The sequence below is a fragment of the Necator americanus genome, chromosome III (assembly GCF_031761385.1).
Source record: "Necator americanus strain Aroian chromosome III, whole genome shotgun sequence".
Lineage (NCBI taxonomy): Eukaryota > Metazoa > Nematoda > Chromadorea > Rhabditida > Ancylostomatidae > Necator > Necator americanus.
Genome location: NC_087373.1, coordinates 29,980,319 through 30,000,084, shown reverse-complemented (window position 1 = coordinate 30,000,084; position 19,766 = coordinate 29,980,319). Strand labels below are relative to the sequence as shown.

Genomic DNA, 19,766 nt, shown 5'->3' with positions numbered 1-19,766 from the left:
CGGAGCTTAACCATGCCATCAAAGAGTACTTCAGGTACGATTCCAGCTGATGTGCAGAACCTAGATGGAAAATTTTGGTTTGTCCAAGGATTATAGAAAAGGAAGACCAGGACCTTCTGTCCAGCTGAATGCCCATAGATTTGACTTCCGAATGCTATCAGAAACCGAAAAGAAGAAAAATTATTTGGTATTTTGGCTGGTGGATCTTCGCACTCATATTTTTTAGATTGAAATTTGTTGACATGTAATTAGAGGCAGCATTCGCAGATATTTTTGATCTTGGTTTCTATGTGCAAATACGAGTAGGGTTCAGGACGTTATCTGCAAGTTACAGATCGGAAAATCTGTAACATTCTCTACGAATATAGAAAAGGATGGGTCAGAAACAGCGAACTGATCAATTTTTACGACGAAGCAACTGTTTACACCCATAGAATTGACCGGCTGAAGACACGAAAAGTGGGTTAGAAGTTAAATTCCTCGATAAATCAACTCAATACACAGGCACAACTGATGAAATGCAATTCTCATTTAAACTCCGTTCAGTAAATGTAAGGAGTTGCTTCGTCGGATGAATAGGCTAGTCTGGTGCTCCTAATTCAAGGCAATTCAACCACAATCAACACCTTTGCCTACTCATCACTCTTCACTCAGAATACTCATCTCGATGAGCACTGGATGAAGATATGTAGGAATTTTTCTAGAATTTTCTTAAAGTCTATAATTCTTCAAAATAATGTCTTAATATATATATATATATATATATATACTTATATATATTTGTAGTAAAAGTTCTGCTCTACCTCTAAGGTATGCCGCATTCATACTATGCGCATGTCGCGAGATGTCCATTCCCCAGCAGCACTAATTCTTCGCCAGAAAACGAAAAAGCAGGAGTCGATATCAATAGATTTCTGATCCCGAGATCTATCTAGTTGGCTTATTTGAAGCTTTGGAAAACTTCACAAAAACACTTATTTTCTCAATAACCGGGAGCTACAAATTAGGGGATCGGGCTATGAGATAATTGCGCACTGAGGAAATAGGACAGAGAACGAAGCATTACAATGGCTACTGTACCTTGCTACTAGTAAATTTTTATCACATTGATACTCCTATCTACAAAACAATGTCTATCAGTGGTTCCAACGTATACCGAGAAGACTTTGTTACTATTATTATTATTATTATTATTATTATTATTATTATTATTATTATTATTATTATTATTATTATTATTATTATTATTATTATTATTATTATTATTATTATTATTATTATTATTATTATTATTATTATTATTATTATTATTATTATTATTATTATTATTATTATTATTATTATTATTATTATTATTATTATATATTATTATTATTATTATTATTATTATTATTATTATTATTATTATTATTATTATTATTATTATTATTATTATTATTATTATTATTATTATTATTATTATTATTATTATTATTATTATTATTATTATTATTATTATTATTATTATTATTATTATTATTATTATTATTATTATTATTATTATTATTATTATTATTATTATTATTATTATTATTATTATTATTATTATTATTATTATTATTATTATTATTATTATTATTATTATTATTATTATTATTATTATTATTATTATTATTATTATTATTATTATTATTATTATTATTATTATTATTATTATTATTATTATTATTATTATTATTATTATTATTATTATTATTATTATTATTATTATTATTATTATTATTATTATTATTATTATTATTATTATTATTATTATTATTATTATTATTATTATTATTATTATTATTATTATTATTATTATTATTATTATTATTATTATTATTATTATTATTATTATTATTATTATTATTATTATTATTATTATTATTATTATTATTATTATTATTATTATTATTATTATTATTATTATTATTATTATTATTATTATTATTATTATTATTATTATTATTATTATTATTATTATTATTATTATTATTATTATTATTATTATTATTATTATTATTATTATTATTATTATTATTATTATTATTATTATTATTATTATTATTATTATTATTATTATTATTATTATTATTATTTTGAAGAAAATTGCTCAGTCTTTTCATGGATGGATCTTCATATAAAAACATTTTTAGCTAAGACTGGTTAACCAATTAATTTTTTGGTTTATATGAGTCGTAGCTGGAAAACGTATATTTGATTCTTTTAGTTGCAAAAATAAATCAGAAATTTTATGTGAGCACATTGCTTATGTGCAGTTACAGTAAGAAAAAAATAGCACCATTACTATAAAACATTTAAAATTCTATTAAAATCCGCTCATAAAATAGAGTACCGTATAACTACCTCAGAGATCAATATACTGCTGCGACCAGCGCCTTCGATGTTTTCTTGGAGTTTACTGCGTCAGTCCATAAATAATGTGCTTTTTCATGCGCATATACTATAATATGGAGGTAATTTTGGAAGTGGGGCGCTGAAAATCCCCCAGAAAAATGAATGCGGATTGTGGAAGGTGAAATGGAGTATATTTCAGAAATTTTGGAAAAAACTGCTAATCTTACTTTTGAAAAAACGAAGAAGGAACAGATTAATAAGGTAAAAATTCGTGATCGTTAAAGGCATCATCCCAGGAATCCTGGGTGGTAGGGATTTCCGGTGGAGTATTCGTATACGGGAACGTAGATTATTGAGAGAAGGGTGATTCCGTCCATTTTTTCCTAATTGCCGTAGAAAACGGCCCGGAAGATACGGCTTCGAGCGTTCCGGCGCACTATTCTCCACGACTAGTTCGATTGGAGCGCGCCAGCCTTGTGGACGCGCCGCATCGTCCGGGCCGTTTTCTACGGCAATTAGGAAAAAAATGGACGGAAACACCCCCTCTCCATAATCTACGATCCCGTAAACTCCACCTGAAATCCGTACCACCTCAGATTTGTGGGGTGATGACTTTAAGGTTTTTGGAACGCGTGTTGGCCTATACAATGACTTTACAGGTGCTAGCCGATGATCAAGTCAGTGTTTGTATCCTCCCAGACAAGTCTGGTGCCAATTTATCGACGCCGGAGGGATGAGACGTTTGGTTGGCAGAGGGGCGGTTTCGAACCATCGACCGTGCAGCTGCAACGGAGCTCTAATCTGTGCCACACTCACCTCGAAGGCGCAGGTTACCGCATTGTTTATGGATTGACGCAGTATTTTTGAACTTGAAGGAAACCTGTTCTAAATAGTGTATTCGAGAGGATACGTGATATCTGATTTCCCTTTCTAATGAAGAGACTCTGATGAAGGTGATGAAAGCCGAAAGACAAACTGATGATGAAAATTGTTAGCATTCCACGCCGTAGCAAGGAATGCTAACAATTTTCATCAGTTTGTTTCACATCGATCATCGATCAAAATATTGATAGAGAACATGACGCCATGACTGCTATAAGGCGAGTGGAAGTGAGTGAGCGTGAACGAGGGCAAAATTTTCTACTTTACCTTATATAACTTTACGTGTTCGAGTGTTATCCACCTCGAAAAGGCCTGCGCTAAGTCCCAATAACAATTAATAGGATTTCGATTTTTCAAAATCCGACTCAGACAAAGTGTCTTTCCTTTCTCGCTCTTTTTTTCTGATGCACCATTGATGTATTTGAACAAATAAATAAAGTATAAGAAGCGGTGTACCTTTGAGAGGAAAAACTCGTAGCTCATCGAGTAAATTTTTCTATTTAGGAGGTATTACGAATTATTCGATTGTATGAATAGGATAATAATAGAAATTCTAGGCAGAGGAATCCAATGGTACATAAAATGTGCATGTGTGACGGAAGACAAAAAGAATGCAATGAATGTTATCCGTCCAAACACACTAGTAACAATACTTCGAGTGTTTAACGACGATGAATGAGCGAATGTGAATGTCGAAAGCGAATGAATCATCCGAGAAAACGAAAGTAAAAATGAACATTGGGAAAGATGTAGCAGTTAGCTGAGTTGATTTATTTTATATGTTTCCGGGTTTAGGAGTGACTGGCACAAAATTTCCTAACAAACATTGACGATTTACATCAACATTGTTTAAAAAGAGATTAAAAGACATTTTTTTCCCGTACGTTTAAGCTGCAGCTAATTTTGGTTGCACTTTGCAACATTTCATTTGCAAACTGTTTATTCTCAAAAATCCAGTTTTGAAGCCCTAATTTATCCTCCATCGGTATCGACGACACGTCGCCAAAGACCAGGCAGTTTGTAGATTCCCTCCCTGTAGAAGTCCACGTACATGCGATCACTGAACGACTGAAGATCCATCCTGAGCTTATCCTCATCAACGAGATGGCGTCTCTGCAAGTGATGACCCAAAGATCGGAACAAGTGGTAGGCGGCCGGGGCATGCGGGGGCGCGATTTCGTGAAAGAAGAAGACTTTCCTCTGTACCTCTCTAAACTCTGCAACCATCCGGCCCAGCTGCTCAGAGTACTTCTCAGCACTGATAGAAGAACCATGTGACAGAAGCTTCCAACGAATAACTCCGTTGAGATTCCACCAACAACACAATACTACCCTCCTGGAATATGGAGGATAGATTTATGATCTGAAGTATTTGATCAACCGGTCAACCAAATAAAATCCAAGAGTGAAATCTCTGAAGTTCAACAGAATCTAGTTGCCAGACTAATACATTTAGTTCGAAAAGGTATGTGGAGACTTAGGTACTTACTCTGCCCGTCTTCACTGGACGTGCGGGCCCAGCATCTTTTCCACTCATTTCGTTCCCTCGCCATTTTCATCCAAGATGTTTTTAAGTTTCGTGAGCGACGTTGACGAGATCCTTGAGCTGTATCCAGCTGAGCTCTTAGCTGGTCCGTCCGTGTAGCGAACACGGCTCCCCATCTCGTTGATGGTCTCACTCGAGGGGGGTTTAGCACCTCTTGGGATCCACTCAACTATCTTAAAGCTGAGTGAAAATCAAAAATTTACGTAGATTATAAAGTATAGACTTCGGTTCCGAGTGATCTAACTTGAAAAACGAAGGTCGTCATGGCTGCCACTGAGGAACAGCGTAGACGAACGGGTTTCTTTTGTCGACAAACCACAAGAAATCAATCGATCAACTGTTTCGATCTACTATGGTCCCAAAAGAAAACTAATCCATCGATCCCTCGACCATATAAGCATCACATGATAGCACTATCTTTGGATCAGGGTAGAGCCAATCACGTAGTTCATGCCAGATTTTCTGAACCCTTATAATCGTGCAACGTACTGTTTCGAAAACTGGTACCTTGTTGTTTACGCATACCTGCCGCCCACATTATCAGCTGGAATCTGTTTCTGTCCGCTATTTTTGGAAAGGAACCAAATGCCATTCATGCTTCGTTGGTGCCCTTCGGTGCAGTCGGAGTAAAACAGTTTTTTTGTGTACTTCTGCGAGAAAAAATGCATTTTTTTGATGGAAAACAAAGAAAACTTTAAAACTTTCTAAAAATGTGAATAGTTGAATCACAGAATGTTTCTAAAAGTACTTTGCACGTGAATTTCGTTCGTCGCATTACATTTCAGTTTGAAAAACCGTAATCACGCAACCATCTAAACATCATTACTTACGTAATAAGTGCATCTGCTCAGACATTCATTAGAGAAAAAGCCACTGAGAATGAGTGAAAAGAAAGGCTTAAAGTTTTTTGAAAAGTTTTCCTGAAGCAAGTTGCTGCGTGGATAACTGACATATAGCCGGGGTCAAAACGACAACTCGGTGCAGTTGCGTGAACGGTGGGGCTTTTGCTGGCACTGCGTACTCACCGCTGCAGTTTGCCATGGTCCCACCTAGGCCCCAACCGCTAGCTCTCCGCGCCGCTTCGGCGCAACGCAGTTGCACCCAGCTTCATTTAGTTTTGACCCGACTGCATAAGGCTGCAATCTGGATAATTTCTATTGGTAGGATAATTGCTTTAGAATCACTAAAATTCTGCTCTGCCAGCTATTCTGTTATTTTAAATCCGCCGGGGCGATGTAGCGCAGTCGGTAAGAAGTTCCGCCGTGGCTGGAGCATGATCAATCGGAGGTTCGATTCCCCTCTAGTGCAAACTAACCCTTTCATCTCTCCGGGATCGATAAATTGGTACCAGACTTGTCTGCGAGGATAAAAACACTGACTTGACACATCGGCTCGCCCCCACAAGTCATTGTGTTGGCCAGTTACACGTTCGTAAACCTCAAACGATTCTGAATTGAGGTGAGCGTGGGGGCGCATCCCAAATGGATTGATTAACGCCAGAAACTTTATCGTTTTTAACCTTATATGGCAGTTAGTCATTGAAGTACACCATGTATCCTCTCACGTCACTAAGAGTTCAAAACTAGTGCAAACTTCGGCTAGAAAATGATGAGAACGCTCGAAGGAAAAAGTGAGAACTATCCGATAACACTGAAGTTTTTCTTCTCTTCTCTTTGGCACTGTTTCTATTAGTTTCACTTTATCCTGTTTCCTTCAACGGGCACGCGTTTCAAAAATGAGTTTGATCTGACAAATTCTGCTTCGTATCGCCTCTTTCATCCTTTCATCCATGGTTCATGCTTTTCTGAACTGAAGTGAACGTGGTGGCGCAACCCAAGCGGACTGATTAACACCAGGCACCTTATCCTTATCCTTTATCCTTCAAACCCGTCATTTTCCCATGGATAAAATCCATGATGGAACAGATGCAATTTGAACCAGAAACAATTTGAAAGTAAGAAGTTCTCGAAACATGATCATATGGTTCCAACCAAGAAACAGTTCCTAGAGATACTATGTTCCCTTTTGTGGCAATTCAGTTAGTAAAATACGAAGGTGTACGTGCTATCAGGGTAAGAATAGGTGGTCCCAGTATGTAGCGTAGAATCCATACTCTTTTCCACTTTTGCTTACCGCATCAACTGATCTGCTATGCATGGGAATTCTTGCAAATGAAGCTAAAAACGAAAACGATGTCATCTGCTTATTTCTATCATTTGGCCATTAGAAAAGAGGATAAGATGCCGTAAAGTTCAAAAAAGGTTTTTTTAATCAACATTTTACATTTACCGTTTTATGTTTATATATTTATTTTCGAGAATTTCCGCGAAAAATTGCAACATTTTCGGCGATGAAAAAGCAAAAGTTATTGCAGTAATAGCTTTTGGGAAAAGATCGGAGTGAAGTAATCAAATAGCAGTGAATTTTTTCCAGAAATTTTCTTCAACTATTTCAAGGAAGTTTTTCGAGAAAGGAAGATCTGAGCAAGACAAATTATTTAGATGATAGATGTTATTTATAACATTTAATGTCATTATTTACGATATTTATTGTTATATTGTTATTAATTTTTAAAAAAAATTGGAAACAAAATTTGCAGAAGACAGGGTGTTGTGATATCCGTAACAAAAAAAACATGATGAATTCCCACCATTCGTAGAACGAAGATATAGATAAGAGAGTGAAGGATGCAACAAACATGCACTAAGAGTCCACAGGGAACTCAGATGATGAAGATGAGGTTGACTCTTTCCGCAGATTCTGCAGCAAATCAAGTTCATCTCTATGAACTTGCCCCATAAAAATAAAGGCACCCTGTGGTGGATGAATCTTCCACCAATAAACATACAGCTCGAGGGGTTCCTTGGTGAATGTTTTCTGGAACTGTTTACATTTTAGGTGAATAATTTTCACGGATATTTGGTGTTATTATGGATAGCCAAACTGTTGAGCGAGTGGAATTTAACAGTTATGGAAAATTCCTTCTTTCCACTACGCAATTACTACTAACCAGGTCGAGGGTGTGGCGAGGCGATGGTGGGCGCAGTGGGAGTTAGAATTTAAGGAACGCCACCCTATCAGTAGCTCGAAATTTTTAACTTACGACAATGACCATTATGTGTTTATACTTGGGAGTAAGAAGGCTGCTGTCGTTGAACGAAAATTCGAACTCTAATATTAATATCTAATATTTGTTTCGTGCAAAAACGCGATCAATATGATCGAAATACTGCAGAAAATCGGTTTTGTATCAGGGTTTCAGGTACGCGATTTCATCCACATTGTTTATATTAATTGACTACTTGAAATTAAACGCTAATTTAAAAGAGACCTGATTAAAGCTTGATCAAAATTCGTTCATTGGTGCATATTTTATTAAAAGTTCAGGAAGATGTAGTGTGAAAATCCTGGAGAGCAGAATGGAAATACTCAAAAGAAATTGTTCTCAGGGAAACGCCACTAGAATCTTTCTCAAGACAAGGAATAGTACAAGGCAAATCGAAAACTGTAAGAATTAATTAAGTGTGTGAATAAGAAAGGAGGACAGAGATAACAGAAACAGTTACTAAGGTAGGAAAAAAGAAATTAAAATACTTAACTGTCCTTGAATCTTGACGTGGCTGGGAGTACGTGGCTTTTTTTTATTGATTTTCTTAGCTTATAGCCAAGAATTCATGATAAATCACTAGCTGATAACATAGTGTGAATAAGCACGAACGGTGTATTTCAGTAATATTTGGGAGGGTGAGGGCGGAGCAAAGCGCAAACTGCTGCATTATTGATACATGAGCGAGGTTATCACGCTTTTTTCCATCCGTATCCTATTTTGACAGTGAAAACGAGTTTTTCGTTCCTTTTTTCGTTTCTAGTAATTTTTGAAGCATAAAAAACCGAATACCGGTACGTAGACACATTAGCATTTAGTTTTAATATGCTTTATAATGAAACAACGATACGGCTATTGATTGATGACAACTGTGGGAAATGAGTGACTTATTTATACTAATGTTATTTATTTCTCTCCAGGAATAAGGTAGCGAGAAAAACTGCGAGTGATAAAAAAGTATTTTAACACGTGTAGAGCGAATTTATCTCCTATCTGCTCCTACTGTAACTCGGATCTTCCTTTTGTTTGCATTGAAAACAGAACTAGAAAAACCTTTTTAAAACCTTCTAGAGCAAAAGGTAGGAAATGAATATTCTTGTGAATGAGATGAGAAACCTTCGCTTGTGATCATTCGTTCATAAGCAGTGTGTCCCAAATTAAAGGCATCACCCCAAGAATCTGAGGTGGTGCAAATTTCAGATGGAGTATTCTTATAAGGGATAGTAGATTATGGAGAGGAGGGTGATTCCGTTCATTTCTTCCTAATTGCCGTAAAAAACCGCCCGGAAGACGCGGCGCAGCACAAGACTGGCGCGCTCCAGTCGAACTCCTTGTGGAAAATATTGCGAAGCCGTATCTTCCGGGCCGTTTTTTACGGCAATTAGGAAGAAATGGACGGAATCACTCTCCTCCTCATAATCTACTATCCCGTATACGAATACTCCACCTGAAATCCGTACCACCTCAGATTCGTGGAGTGATGCCTTTAATGTATTCTTTAATATCCATAGAGCTGTTATTATGGTTTTACTTTCTTATGCGAATACACATTCGTGCATCCTATTTCAGTAGTTTGGGACAACATTTTCTGCTTGGATTGAAAAGATTTTTTTAGAATATGTATTTTGCCCATTAGTCCTGAACGTAGAACTAGGAGACAGGATTAAAAGGTGAATTATGTCCAAAAATTGGCACCAAAGTAAAGTATATTTTTCTTGCCAAGTAGATAAATCAAATTGCTTGCGATTACATAACAATACGGCGATTTCTCCTGATAAATAATTGTAAACAGTAACCACTTTTCACATGGAGACCACACAATTCGATGACCGTTTCTCGATGATCCCGTGTTTGAGAGGAAATAACAAGATTGGGAAGCATACATACATAGTAAACATCTGCTTCAAAGCCGTCTACTTTGAATATTTGCAAACAGAACACTTCTGTGAATTATTATCATCAACAGTAACATGGAATGAAGTAATTCACAGAAAAAGTTTTAGTTTTGTTCAATATCTTTAAAAATTCACTCAAACTCTCTGTTTTCATACGCAATGATAACGGAAAGGTCAGCGAAGAGAGGTGGGACCGGTTTTAAAAAAGAGATAAAGTCAGTGAAAATATAAGAAAGTAGAATGGAAAGCGAAAGTAGGGAAAGATTCCGCAATTAGTGGTCTTTACTTCGAAACTAGTAAGAAGAAAGTAAGAATTTGGTAGTTTAGATGGTAAGAATTTGACTTATCATATATATTTTAAATCGTTGTCGTCTTGTAAGATAGTGTCTAGGGTACGGGACCACTCAGGTTTCTCAAAAAAAGTTACAAGGTTTCAATTGATTTAAAAGGCTTCTTTGAGCTGCCGTACCCAATGGCTGCATCAGGAGACGTGAAAATAGAAAAAAAGTAGTATTTTAAGCATGAGAAGATCTAATTTATTTCCAATCTCCTCTTACTGTAATTTGATACTTCGTTTTTTGCATGTTTATCAGTGTTTTGTTTGGTTTTCGGCGCGCTGAATAAATAGCCAAATAATTTTTTTCTAGAAAAAGGTAAAAGTTGATAGAATAGTAATAAAGAATTAGAGTAATAAAAAAGAATGAAAACATTAAATAAATAAGTAGTAGATAAACAAATAAATAAATTTAAAAAATGGAGCAAAATAAAACAAATAAAAGATAAAATGTACAAAATAAAATTTTATAGAAGCGCTGTAAGCGAAGTTCTTGCTCAAGAAAGGTGCGAAGCCGAAGGCGTCTGGCTGGCGGTGCTCACACGTCATCATGTCGTGCCTTCGCCGCTGACAAGGCCACAGAAAATCGGCGAACAATTTATAATCAATCCGAAGTGCCATAGATCTTCCTTAATAGTCGTCCGAATTCGCTGACCACAACCTTCGACGACGACGACGACGACGACGAATCGACAACGCAGCGGTAAGTGTGCTGGGTCGCGTTGATATGTCCCTGGAGAGGGACAGACGAGAGATCTAAATTGAAAAGGGCAACTGGAAGGATACGACGGTGGCGGCTGTCTGTGCACTTCGGCACAACGACTTCGAAAAAAAGAATTGCGATTTGCATGACAGATGAGAAAGCATTCGTTGTTTTCGAAATTCTAGCTCAGAGGCTAATTTCCAGGGTGACTCTTTTCCTTCTGCTTGGAAATAAGCGATAAGCTCAGTTCCGTTCCAAAAATTGTAATCCAAAAAGAAATTCAATCATTCAACCCCGTCTTTACGTCCAATTATTAATTTTTTTTATATTGGACCTTTCACGAAAAGCGTTAACCAGCATTGTCAACTTTAAAATTCCAAACATTCGGCGGTCCTTTGGCGGTTTTGTTTAAAAAAAGGCTTTCACGAGCAGATAAATGAAGGAAAAAATGATAAATAAAGTGGGATCTTTCGACGTCTTGCCATTTTTTATCTGACTTATCCTGGGAAGACGTATTTACAAGAAAAGAAATAAAGGTGAAGAGTTTTTTTGGTTCTTTTCTTCTTCACTGTTCATTAAACCTGGAAGATTCATTATTCAACAATTTGTCACATCTGGACGCATCTCTATTCGAGCAACCGCTTTCGTTCAATACAACAAATCCCAAGGGTACATAAAACAATGCCTGGAAAGCAATATGACAGCTAGGTCATAATATTTGACATCAAAAATAAGTGTTCCGACAATGCGGATGCTCTTGTTTGGCCACATGGATGAGACATAAGAAAATCTTTCCTGGTGCTGGAACGACTTTTATAAAATAATGACGAGGACGAAACGTAGAGTAAAAATATTATTCTTAAGTATTTTTTCTTTTTTTTTTGTTAAAGCACCATTTGTGGGATATGGTTGCTCCATATCGAACAACCCTATATCTTCCCTTCTAGAAGACATAGTTCTCAGTTATAAGCAACAATGTTCAAGGTTGCACTTTTATTTTTTTTATTCACCTGCACCAGTGGTACAGCGGAAAAAAAAAGAAAAAAAAAGAAACACTTTGCCGGAGTCAGAGCATTTCTAAATAGTCGGAACCGAATTTATTGCCGATGGAATAGAAATAAATTGAATGCTTATAGAAAGTTCTGAGGTAAAAGTTGTAATTTTCTCCAGAAGCATGCAGCATCCATCATAATTTCAGTAACATTTTACGAGCTGCGAAAAAGATTATTTCATTACCATTAAAAATAGAAGACATCTGTAGCCATACAGTAAAAAAAAGTCGATTTTCACCAATGAAAATATCTCACTTTGCGGTCATTTTCGGAATTTTACTGCTTCTCTCCTTTTTTGTTGAACAGAATTTTATGTTTATGCTTCGGCAAATCCGCATATCTCTGCGTCTCCTCTCAAGAATGCTCTTTTCCCGCTTCCGGGTAACAACTTTATGAAACAGACGTTTCTAAGTAAAGTACTTGCGCTGGAAAGGAGCGCATATTTCACGAGCACTTGAATTTTTGAGTTATCCTTAAAGCAATGATGGACTTCGGCCAAATTGTAACGTGAGAAGACAAACGTTACGAAAAATTTATGATTTTTTGAAGACAATATGAGCTAACCGGAACAGTGGAACTCATGAAAAGGCAAATTTCATCACGTACTAAAAAAATTAAATACTATATAAATAGTAAACAGAATAAAAATTCCTACTAATTAAGGATTAGTAGTTAGCAGTACATAATTAGTGATAATTAAAGCAACCGATAGTGAAAAATTACGTAGAACAGCAACAACTACTAGAGACAGAATTAAACTAATGTGTGGATGTGAGGGTTCCGAGCTAAGAGGAACGTGTTTTGGAAACGTGCCAAGACGAATAATAGCTCAAAAAAGGGAACAAAAGCGCCTGAATAATTGGACTGCTGTACATGGACGCATTCACAGCTCTGTAGAATTTTCTTTTTTGCGAAAACAATTGGGTTTGATAACAAAAAACGGAGAGAGTATCCTCAGTGTTATTGTTGCGACATGGAATTTGATGAAATGACATGTGAGACACGGTTGAAACGGAATATGTCACGGGTTAAAGGATGTAATGTTTTTCATTCCGTTGCGAAGATAGGATCACGATAGCGGAGTGTTGTGTGCAGCTTTTAGCTTAGACGTAGGATATGAACTTCTTAAGTTTCAGATAGAACTTTTTTGAGAAGTATTTCCAGACTTTCATGCTTCGAGCAAGACAGTGGAATTTTTCAAAATGAAATTAATTAAAAGCGATATAAAACTAATAACAATACATTGACAGAAAGTTCTTAGTATGTGCCACCGCTGTTGTTAATTTTTAGGATAGATTAACGATAGCTCTCAATTGGCAGTTCTGTAGAACATGTAAATTGTCAAAGTGAAATTTATACGTCTTTAATATTATTTTTTGCCCTTCTATTTACCCTATGTTCTGGTTATCTTCGGAACATTTTTTGTCCTAAAACGCTCTTACAGTGTTGTTGCTGTGGCTTTTACAAACCCAAACAAGCAAACAAAACTCTTCACAAACAACCTCGATCGGCATGGTCGACACTGAATGTTAAAGTCTGGTATCCGTTGCAGACCTATGTAGCTAAACGGTATCCACAAGTTCCGTTCTTACTGTTCAATCCAGTTCTCTTCCCAAAGGCGGCATAGCACTGACATTGTTGGAATGTCTGTGAGACAGCATGAGGTTCGTGGTGTAGACTACGAGTGTTGGCGAAGTCGCGTATAATTCCTCTTGATAGCCATAAAATACGGCGCAGAAACGCTCTTTTTTTAAGAGGTAGGTTCTTCGAGGACGTCGTTTGAGAACGCGTCTGCTTGCATACATTCCGGTCTTCCCAGCATTAGTTTTACTTCAATAGGCTGCTCAGGAGACCTCATTAATTGTAGCCCGCTCGCTCGTGGACGAGGTGCGGGTCAAGATGTCATGAAAGTTGCGTTAGCGACGGTGACGGCCTCGATGCGGTGCGGTGGAGCGTAGCGGGAAGGATCGAATGGGGACCTTTACTAGGATCAATCATCACCGCAGTTCGCGACTTTCCCACCTCAATCCAACCGCTAGCTTTACCGCACCGCTTCCAGAGCAGCCGCTTACGCAACCGCACCAAGCTGCATGTTGTTTTACTCGACCGTGCCACATAGCCGGGGCCCTATTACGTTCAAACGAGTGTGCGCGACGCATCTGCTGCAAATAGTGCTCATTCCTGTTTTGCCACACAGTACCTCTTTTCTGCCTTGAATGCTACTTCGTGGTCACCTAGACAGAATATTCAGAATAAAATTGATTACGTAGGGTTGCGTCGAAGAAAATCCGTATGAGAAAGCATCGTGATCGCGATAATCATACATGTTTTATAAAATGTGGTTATTTGGAAGAGCCCCGCATAGAAGATGTCTACGGATAATGACCTTTTCTATCTCTCCTGGATTTAAACGCAAAATCGTGAAGACTGTAGTTGGATACTGATAACACAAAATCTTATCTCGCATGCGAGTTTATCATTTTTAAGTGATTATTGAGGTTGGTAGCTCTTTTTTCCGAGAGTAATTGGTAAAGGATAAAGGATAAAGTTTCTGGCGTCAATCAATCCGCTTGGGATGCGCCCCCACGTTCACTTCAATTCAAAATCGTTTCAGGTTTACGAACGTGTAACTGGCCTACACAATGACTAGCGGGGACTAGCCGATGTGTCAAGTCAGTGTTTTTATCCTTCCAGACAAGTCTGGTACCAATTTGTCGACCCGGAGGTATGAAAGGCTTGGTGAGCACTAGGACGGATTCGAACCTCCGATCGATAGTGCGGAACCTCTAACCGCTACACTATACCCGCCCTAGAGAAATGGTAAGTCGTTCAAATACAACGAATACAATACAGTGACACATAAAGGTAAATCGATTTAACGCTGCTAATTGCTCGGATTCACCATTTAAATGCATCAATTCCTGATATTTTACATTGCTTAGTTATAGACTTGGTTGTTTCAAAGAATAATTCCTCAAATTCACCGAGAAACACTGATTCAACCAAGCCGAGAATGGACTTTATTCCGAATTTCGATTAATATATACCTATCCTGTCAAAAATGTCATTTCACATGTTAGCGGTCGTACTTCGCAGTTCAGCGGGAGGTGCCGGAAAAACCGGTTAGATTAACGCACACCAAAATCTGACCCGGTGTCTCGACTGTGTTTTTATCATCTGAATGCGTTTTTTTTTTTTTGCATTCAAGTTACACAGTGAAGGTTCTATCTTGGATGTTGGTCTTATATTTCATTGCGACACTGCTGCGAACGGCAGTATGCAACGAAATTAACGATCTGTTAGTATCTCTCCACGATAGGATAATGTTAGAGGTGTAGAGTTTTGTAGTATGAGTTTTCCACGCCCAATTCTCCTAATCATCCTGAAAAACGGAAATGATACTCGAATTCGAATTTTCCTACAAAGCACCTTATAACACAACCTTTACAAAGCATTGTCTCGGCTGGTTCCCTTCCTCACACAGGCTATAGATCGTTTTTACGTGAAAAGGTGGCTGAAAAGACTTCACTGAGTATCGACCTTTCGCATCGCAGCCGCAGAGCGTGTATAGAGGTGGCTCAGTTTAAGATGCCTCGGGAAGAAAATTCAACTTAAAAAAAAACTAGGAAAATTCGGATTCAGCTGCCGTTTGGAACGCCGTTTTTCAGAGCGACTAGGAAGAATTGAGGGTGAGCGCGTTTATATTCGTAATCTACAACCCGTCTCAGTATCGTCAAATGTCTTTGTGGAATGCATTTCAGCTATAGTCAGCGTAAAACAGGTTACATTGGGGTGACGCGTTACATCCGAAAGGCGGTGCTCACCGAGCACACCTTGCCTTCAGAACTTTTTTTTCTGTATTGTGCTTGTTAGTTTTTCATTTTTTTCTGCATAATAATACGCGAATGGGATTCTCAGCAAATTTCTTTTCCATATGTTTTATCGTTTGTTTTACTGTAAAGTTTCCTCTTAGATTTTAGCTTGTACGAATTTAAATTCTCTTCTATTTCCTCTTTGTAGCCGTAGTGGAATCCGAAATCTGTGCCAGAAAACCTCTAACCATGCACAAACCTTACAAAAAGTGAAGCAGAAATCGAATGCCTACAAAGTGAAGTTCTTGAAAACATGCAGTGGCATCAGAGCAAGCGATAATAAAAAATAAAAAATAAAAAATAAAGTAAGAAGCGATAATAAAACTAGCGGAAAATGATTTTTTTCAGCACTACTGAGAAGAATGCTAATCGTACACAGTCGTAATATAACTGGGAATTAAAGCTACAAACTGAAACCTTAGAGGCGAGCTAAGAACAAAACAAACGTCAGAACTAATGAGTCTGAAAGGACTTTGCTAGGACGACGTAATTCTATGCGTAGACTATTATATGAAAAAAAAAACAAAGGAGAGCTAAAAGGAACAACAATAAAAGCGCTTTCTTTCGCGCTTATGCAACTGTACAACAACTCAGTGGCAGTCAAATCAAAAGGATAGGGAGCTTGGTGCAGTTGTGTGAGCGGCTGCGCTCAATGCGCTCAAAGCTGGAGGAGCTAACGCTTGGGACCATGGTGGGATCATCACGAACTGAAGCGATGAATGAAGCTAGCAAAGGTCCCACCTCGATCCCAAACGCTACCGATTCACCTCACCACTTCGAGAGCGGTTGGTTTTAGTGCCGTTCCTCAAAAACCTGCACCGAGCTTACAGCAGTGTTGAGCCTATTTGACCGTATGATTGTATGATACGCGATGGTCAAAATACGAGAAATCGCGCCCGGACATGTTCAACCAAGTGAGCGCAATGCGCCTCCCGAAAATTACATTCGATCTCTGCTTGACACACACACACACACTTCTTCCTTCTGTCCTACCGCAATCGTTGTCGCATCAGGTTTACTCGGTGGAACATGTTCAATCGTGATTATACGTGTGCAGTCATGAAAACATTATATATCAGTCTATGTATTGTAGAAGTGGCATGACTTTGAATCTTCACCCGATCAGAGAGGCCTCAGAGAAAATTAGATGTCTGGTTTCCTTCTTCAGCAGTTGCCGAATCCTGCCACTGATTTAGGTTCCACTTTGAGCATGGGCTCAAATTTCTTACTCATGCTTCATTTTATTCCAAATATTTATTCGTTTTCTGACGGCATTTTGATCGAATTAGTTGTGAGCAAGTTTGTTTCCGATATGCTTTCTGACCGTGAAAAGTGTTTACCGAGATCATCATCGTTCGAATATCTAGTACACCGTAAGAAGCTCAATCTCAACAACAAGCTCGATTCCGTCAGAGATTCAGCTTCACGGACTACATCCAGACCTTATGGAGGGTCATAGAAGTTTGTCGGAAATACTGCCTGCCCTTGTCTTGACTTTCTTCGACTATGGGAAGGTCTTCAACAGTAAAACCGAATCCAACACTCTCAACGCGGCCAATCAAGATGTGGACATGTCGTGAGGACATTAAAGGCATCACTCCACGAATGCTGCTGATTTCAGGTGGGCTATGCGAGTACGGGGTCGTAGATTATGAGGAGGAGGGTGATTCAGTCGATTTCTTCCTAGTTGCCGTGAAAAACGGCCCGGAAGATGAGGCGCCTGCAAAAGGCTGGCACGCTCCAATCGAACTCGGTGTAAAAAATCACGCCACGAATGCTCGAAGCCGCATCTTCTGGGCCGTTTTTACGGGAATTAGAAAGAAATGGACGGGATCACTCTTTTCTCCATATTCTACGATCATGTATACGAATACTCCACCTGAAGTTCGTACCAACTGCCTTGTGCCTACTGTGAGACGCAGGTGGATTAGAGGGAGGGACTCCCTGCTTCAATTTTGCCAGGACTGACTTAAAAATTCTTGTATCCTACAGGCTACCCGGCCAAAAACCTGCAAATAAATGTCTGAGAGGTGCAAAAGAGGCGGTTTAAAGTCAACTGTCTACTCCGGAAAAACACGACCTTCTCCTTTGAAGCCAACGGGATTAGAAGACTGCAATCTGTTCTTGGGTTTCAAAATTTAAAATCTAAATTTTATGAGCAATTATGAATTTATGAGCGGAATAAGAGAGATGCTCCTGACTTCTGAGCAACATCTGCCACGATAACGCCAGGAAAGACGGGATTCACAGAGTAGTTTAGACTGCCGAGATGGGAAAGGACTAGGATAATGATGTGCACATACAACGCACGTACGCTTGCATCGGAAGAGGCCATCGAAGATCTGAGGATGCAAGCCAAGAAGATCAAGTACGACGTCATCGGACTGACCGAGACAAGACGACGCCACCTTCTCAACGCCGTATATGAAACAGGACTCATGACATCCTTGTATCCCGCACGTCGGTCCGACCAAAAGCCTGCAATCAAGTGACTGGGAGGTGCAAGGGAGGCGGTTTGGAGTCGCCTCCAACAAATAAGCTCCACATGTCCACACCGGGAGAACGAAAGTTCTCCCAGAAACTCATGGGACTAGAGGCTTGCAACCTGCCCATGGGTTTTAAAATTTTTAAGCAAAACACAGTAATAGAAAAGAGTCTCCTGATTCCGGAGGAAAGCCTGGTACGGTAGCGCCAGGTAGGACGGGGTTGCAGGAGTCATGTAGGCTACCAAAACGGAAAAGGACTAGGATGGCGATCTGTACTTATAACGCACGTACGCTTGCATCGGAAGCGGCCATCGAAGATCTGATGATGCAAGCCAAGAAGATCAAGTACGACGTCATCGGACTGACCGAGACGAGACGACGTCACCCTCTCAACGCCGTATATGAAACAGGAGAAGAACTGTTCTAAGGAACATAGGCAGTAGAAAAGTTGGTGGTGTTGGTGTCCTCGTGAACACGGATGTGGGAAAGAGCAACAACAAACTGTTTGAACAACTTATGTCCCCAATCGAACGTCTGAACGAACCGAACGCGAAAATTGGTCCATGCTTGAAGGACTCAACATCGGAACCCACGGTCTGGTATGAAATGGGCAGGAACAGAGGCTTTCCGAATTCGTAACGACGACTAAGACCAATCATCCAACCACCACGAAATCGATTAATTAAGGAGCCGACTGTACAAGGATGGTGAAGAAATTTAAAGCTTCTGAGAGACCTTTGTCTCCGTTTCCCCACTAGAACTTCGCTAATCCGGAACAACTACAGCGTGGAGAAAGGAGGTGGAGAAAGTAATTCACGACTTCTATCCAGATCACTTAGGCAGCCACGTCCACCTGCACCACCATCGGAGGAAAAGTGGACATACTATCTCAAAGGTCCACCCTTCTGAAATCCATCATGCCACCATTTCGGTGAAGAATCGTACTTCACTCGGTCCGACAGAATCAGAATTTCGAACTTTGAAGAATTCATCGTCACTCTTCATCAACATGCTAAGCCTTTTATCAGTTGACTATCGGAATGCGAAGTGGCTTAGCAATGTGAGACCAACAACCAGCTTGTTGTATGATTCCACTCTGTGCCCACTTTTGGCTTGCTCGTACCAAAGTTTGGAGCCCTTTTAAGCTACATATGCTGTTGCCAAATTCTAATCTCCTAATAATCTTGTCGTATTATTAGTAATTATTGATCTCTCGTTATAACTTGGCACAATGCGATCCGAACGTTTCAGTTCCTTCCATTGCTGATCGCTATAATGTGTCATTAGTTTCGGAGGTCCAGTAGGGTCTTACCTTTTCTGATTTTTGATGTTTTCCTTAACCGAATTTATGTTTTCATCTTCCCCCAAAAAGGGTTTGGTGAATTTCTGTTTATGGCCTTTTATGCTGTGTGTCGTCTTTGGAATACTTACTATTGTACTCAAAGGAACAAAATTACGCTCTCAGCCTTAAATTGTGATTAGAATCCTCTTCTGTATTCTTTTTACCTCCAACT

The 19,766-nt window shown here is 38.5% G+C and overlaps 6 protein-coding genes across 6 annotated transcripts; 4 read left to right on the top strand and 2 right to left on the bottom strand.

Moving 5' to 3' along the window:
* Nucleotides 1–64: 64 nt before the first annotated feature.
* On the top strand, nt 65–2,121 carry RB195_011414 (uncharacterized protein; the record flags this gene model as incomplete). The annotated part of the gene is made up of 2 exons (XM_064192817.1): nt 65–187; nt 1,141–2,121. 2 exons carry the CDS (start codon nt 65–67, stop codon nt 2,119–2,121), a joined length of 1,104 nt encoding a protein of 367 aa, XP_064050400.1.
* A 2,109-nt stretch (nt 2,122–4,230) lies between these two features.
* RB195_011413 (uncharacterized protein) lies at nt 4,231–5,400 on the bottom strand (the record flags this gene model as incomplete). The annotated part of the gene is made up of 3 exons (XM_064192816.1): nt 4,231–4,371; nt 4,465–4,594; nt 5,330–5,400. 3 exons carry the CDS (start codon nt 5,398–5,400, stop codon nt 4,231–4,233), a joined length of 342 nt encoding a protein of 113 aa, XP_064050399.1.
* Nucleotides 5,401–10,687: 5,287 nt separating this feature from the next.
* Nucleotides 10,688–12,232, bottom strand: RB195_011412 (uncharacterized protein; the record flags this gene model as incomplete). Its single annotated transcript, XM_064192815.1, has 2 exons — nt 10,688–10,895; nt 12,150–12,232. The coding sequence occupies 2 exons, from the start codon at nt 12,230–12,232 to the stop codon at nt 10,688–10,690; spliced, it is 291 nt and encodes a 96-aa protein (XP_064050398.1).
* Nucleotides 12,233–17,272: 5,040 nt separating this feature from the next.
* On the top strand, nt 17,273–18,679 carry RB195_011410 (uncharacterized protein; the record flags this gene model as incomplete). The annotated part of the gene is made up of 2 exons (XM_064192813.1): nt 17,273–17,387; nt 18,399–18,679. The coding sequence occupies 2 exons, from the start codon at nt 17,273–17,275 to the stop codon at nt 18,677–18,679; spliced, it is 396 nt and encodes a 131-aa protein (XP_064050396.1).
* On the top strand, nt 18,055–18,258 carry RB195_011411 (uncharacterized protein; the record flags this gene model as incomplete). The annotated part of the gene is made up of 1 exon (XM_064192814.1): nt 18,055–18,258. The coding sequence occupies one exon, from the start codon at nt 18,055–18,057 to the stop codon at nt 18,256–18,258; it is 204 nt and encodes a 67-aa protein (XP_064050397.1).
* Nucleotides 18,515–19,161, top strand: RB195_011409 (uncharacterized protein; the record flags this gene model as incomplete). The annotated part of the gene is made up of 3 exons (XM_064192812.1): nt 18,515–18,632; nt 18,689–18,851; nt 19,038–19,161. 3 exons carry the CDS (start codon nt 18,515–18,517, stop codon nt 19,159–19,161), a joined length of 405 nt encoding a protein of 134 aa, XP_064050395.1.
* Between the last annotated feature and the right edge of the window lie 605 nt (nt 19,162–19,766).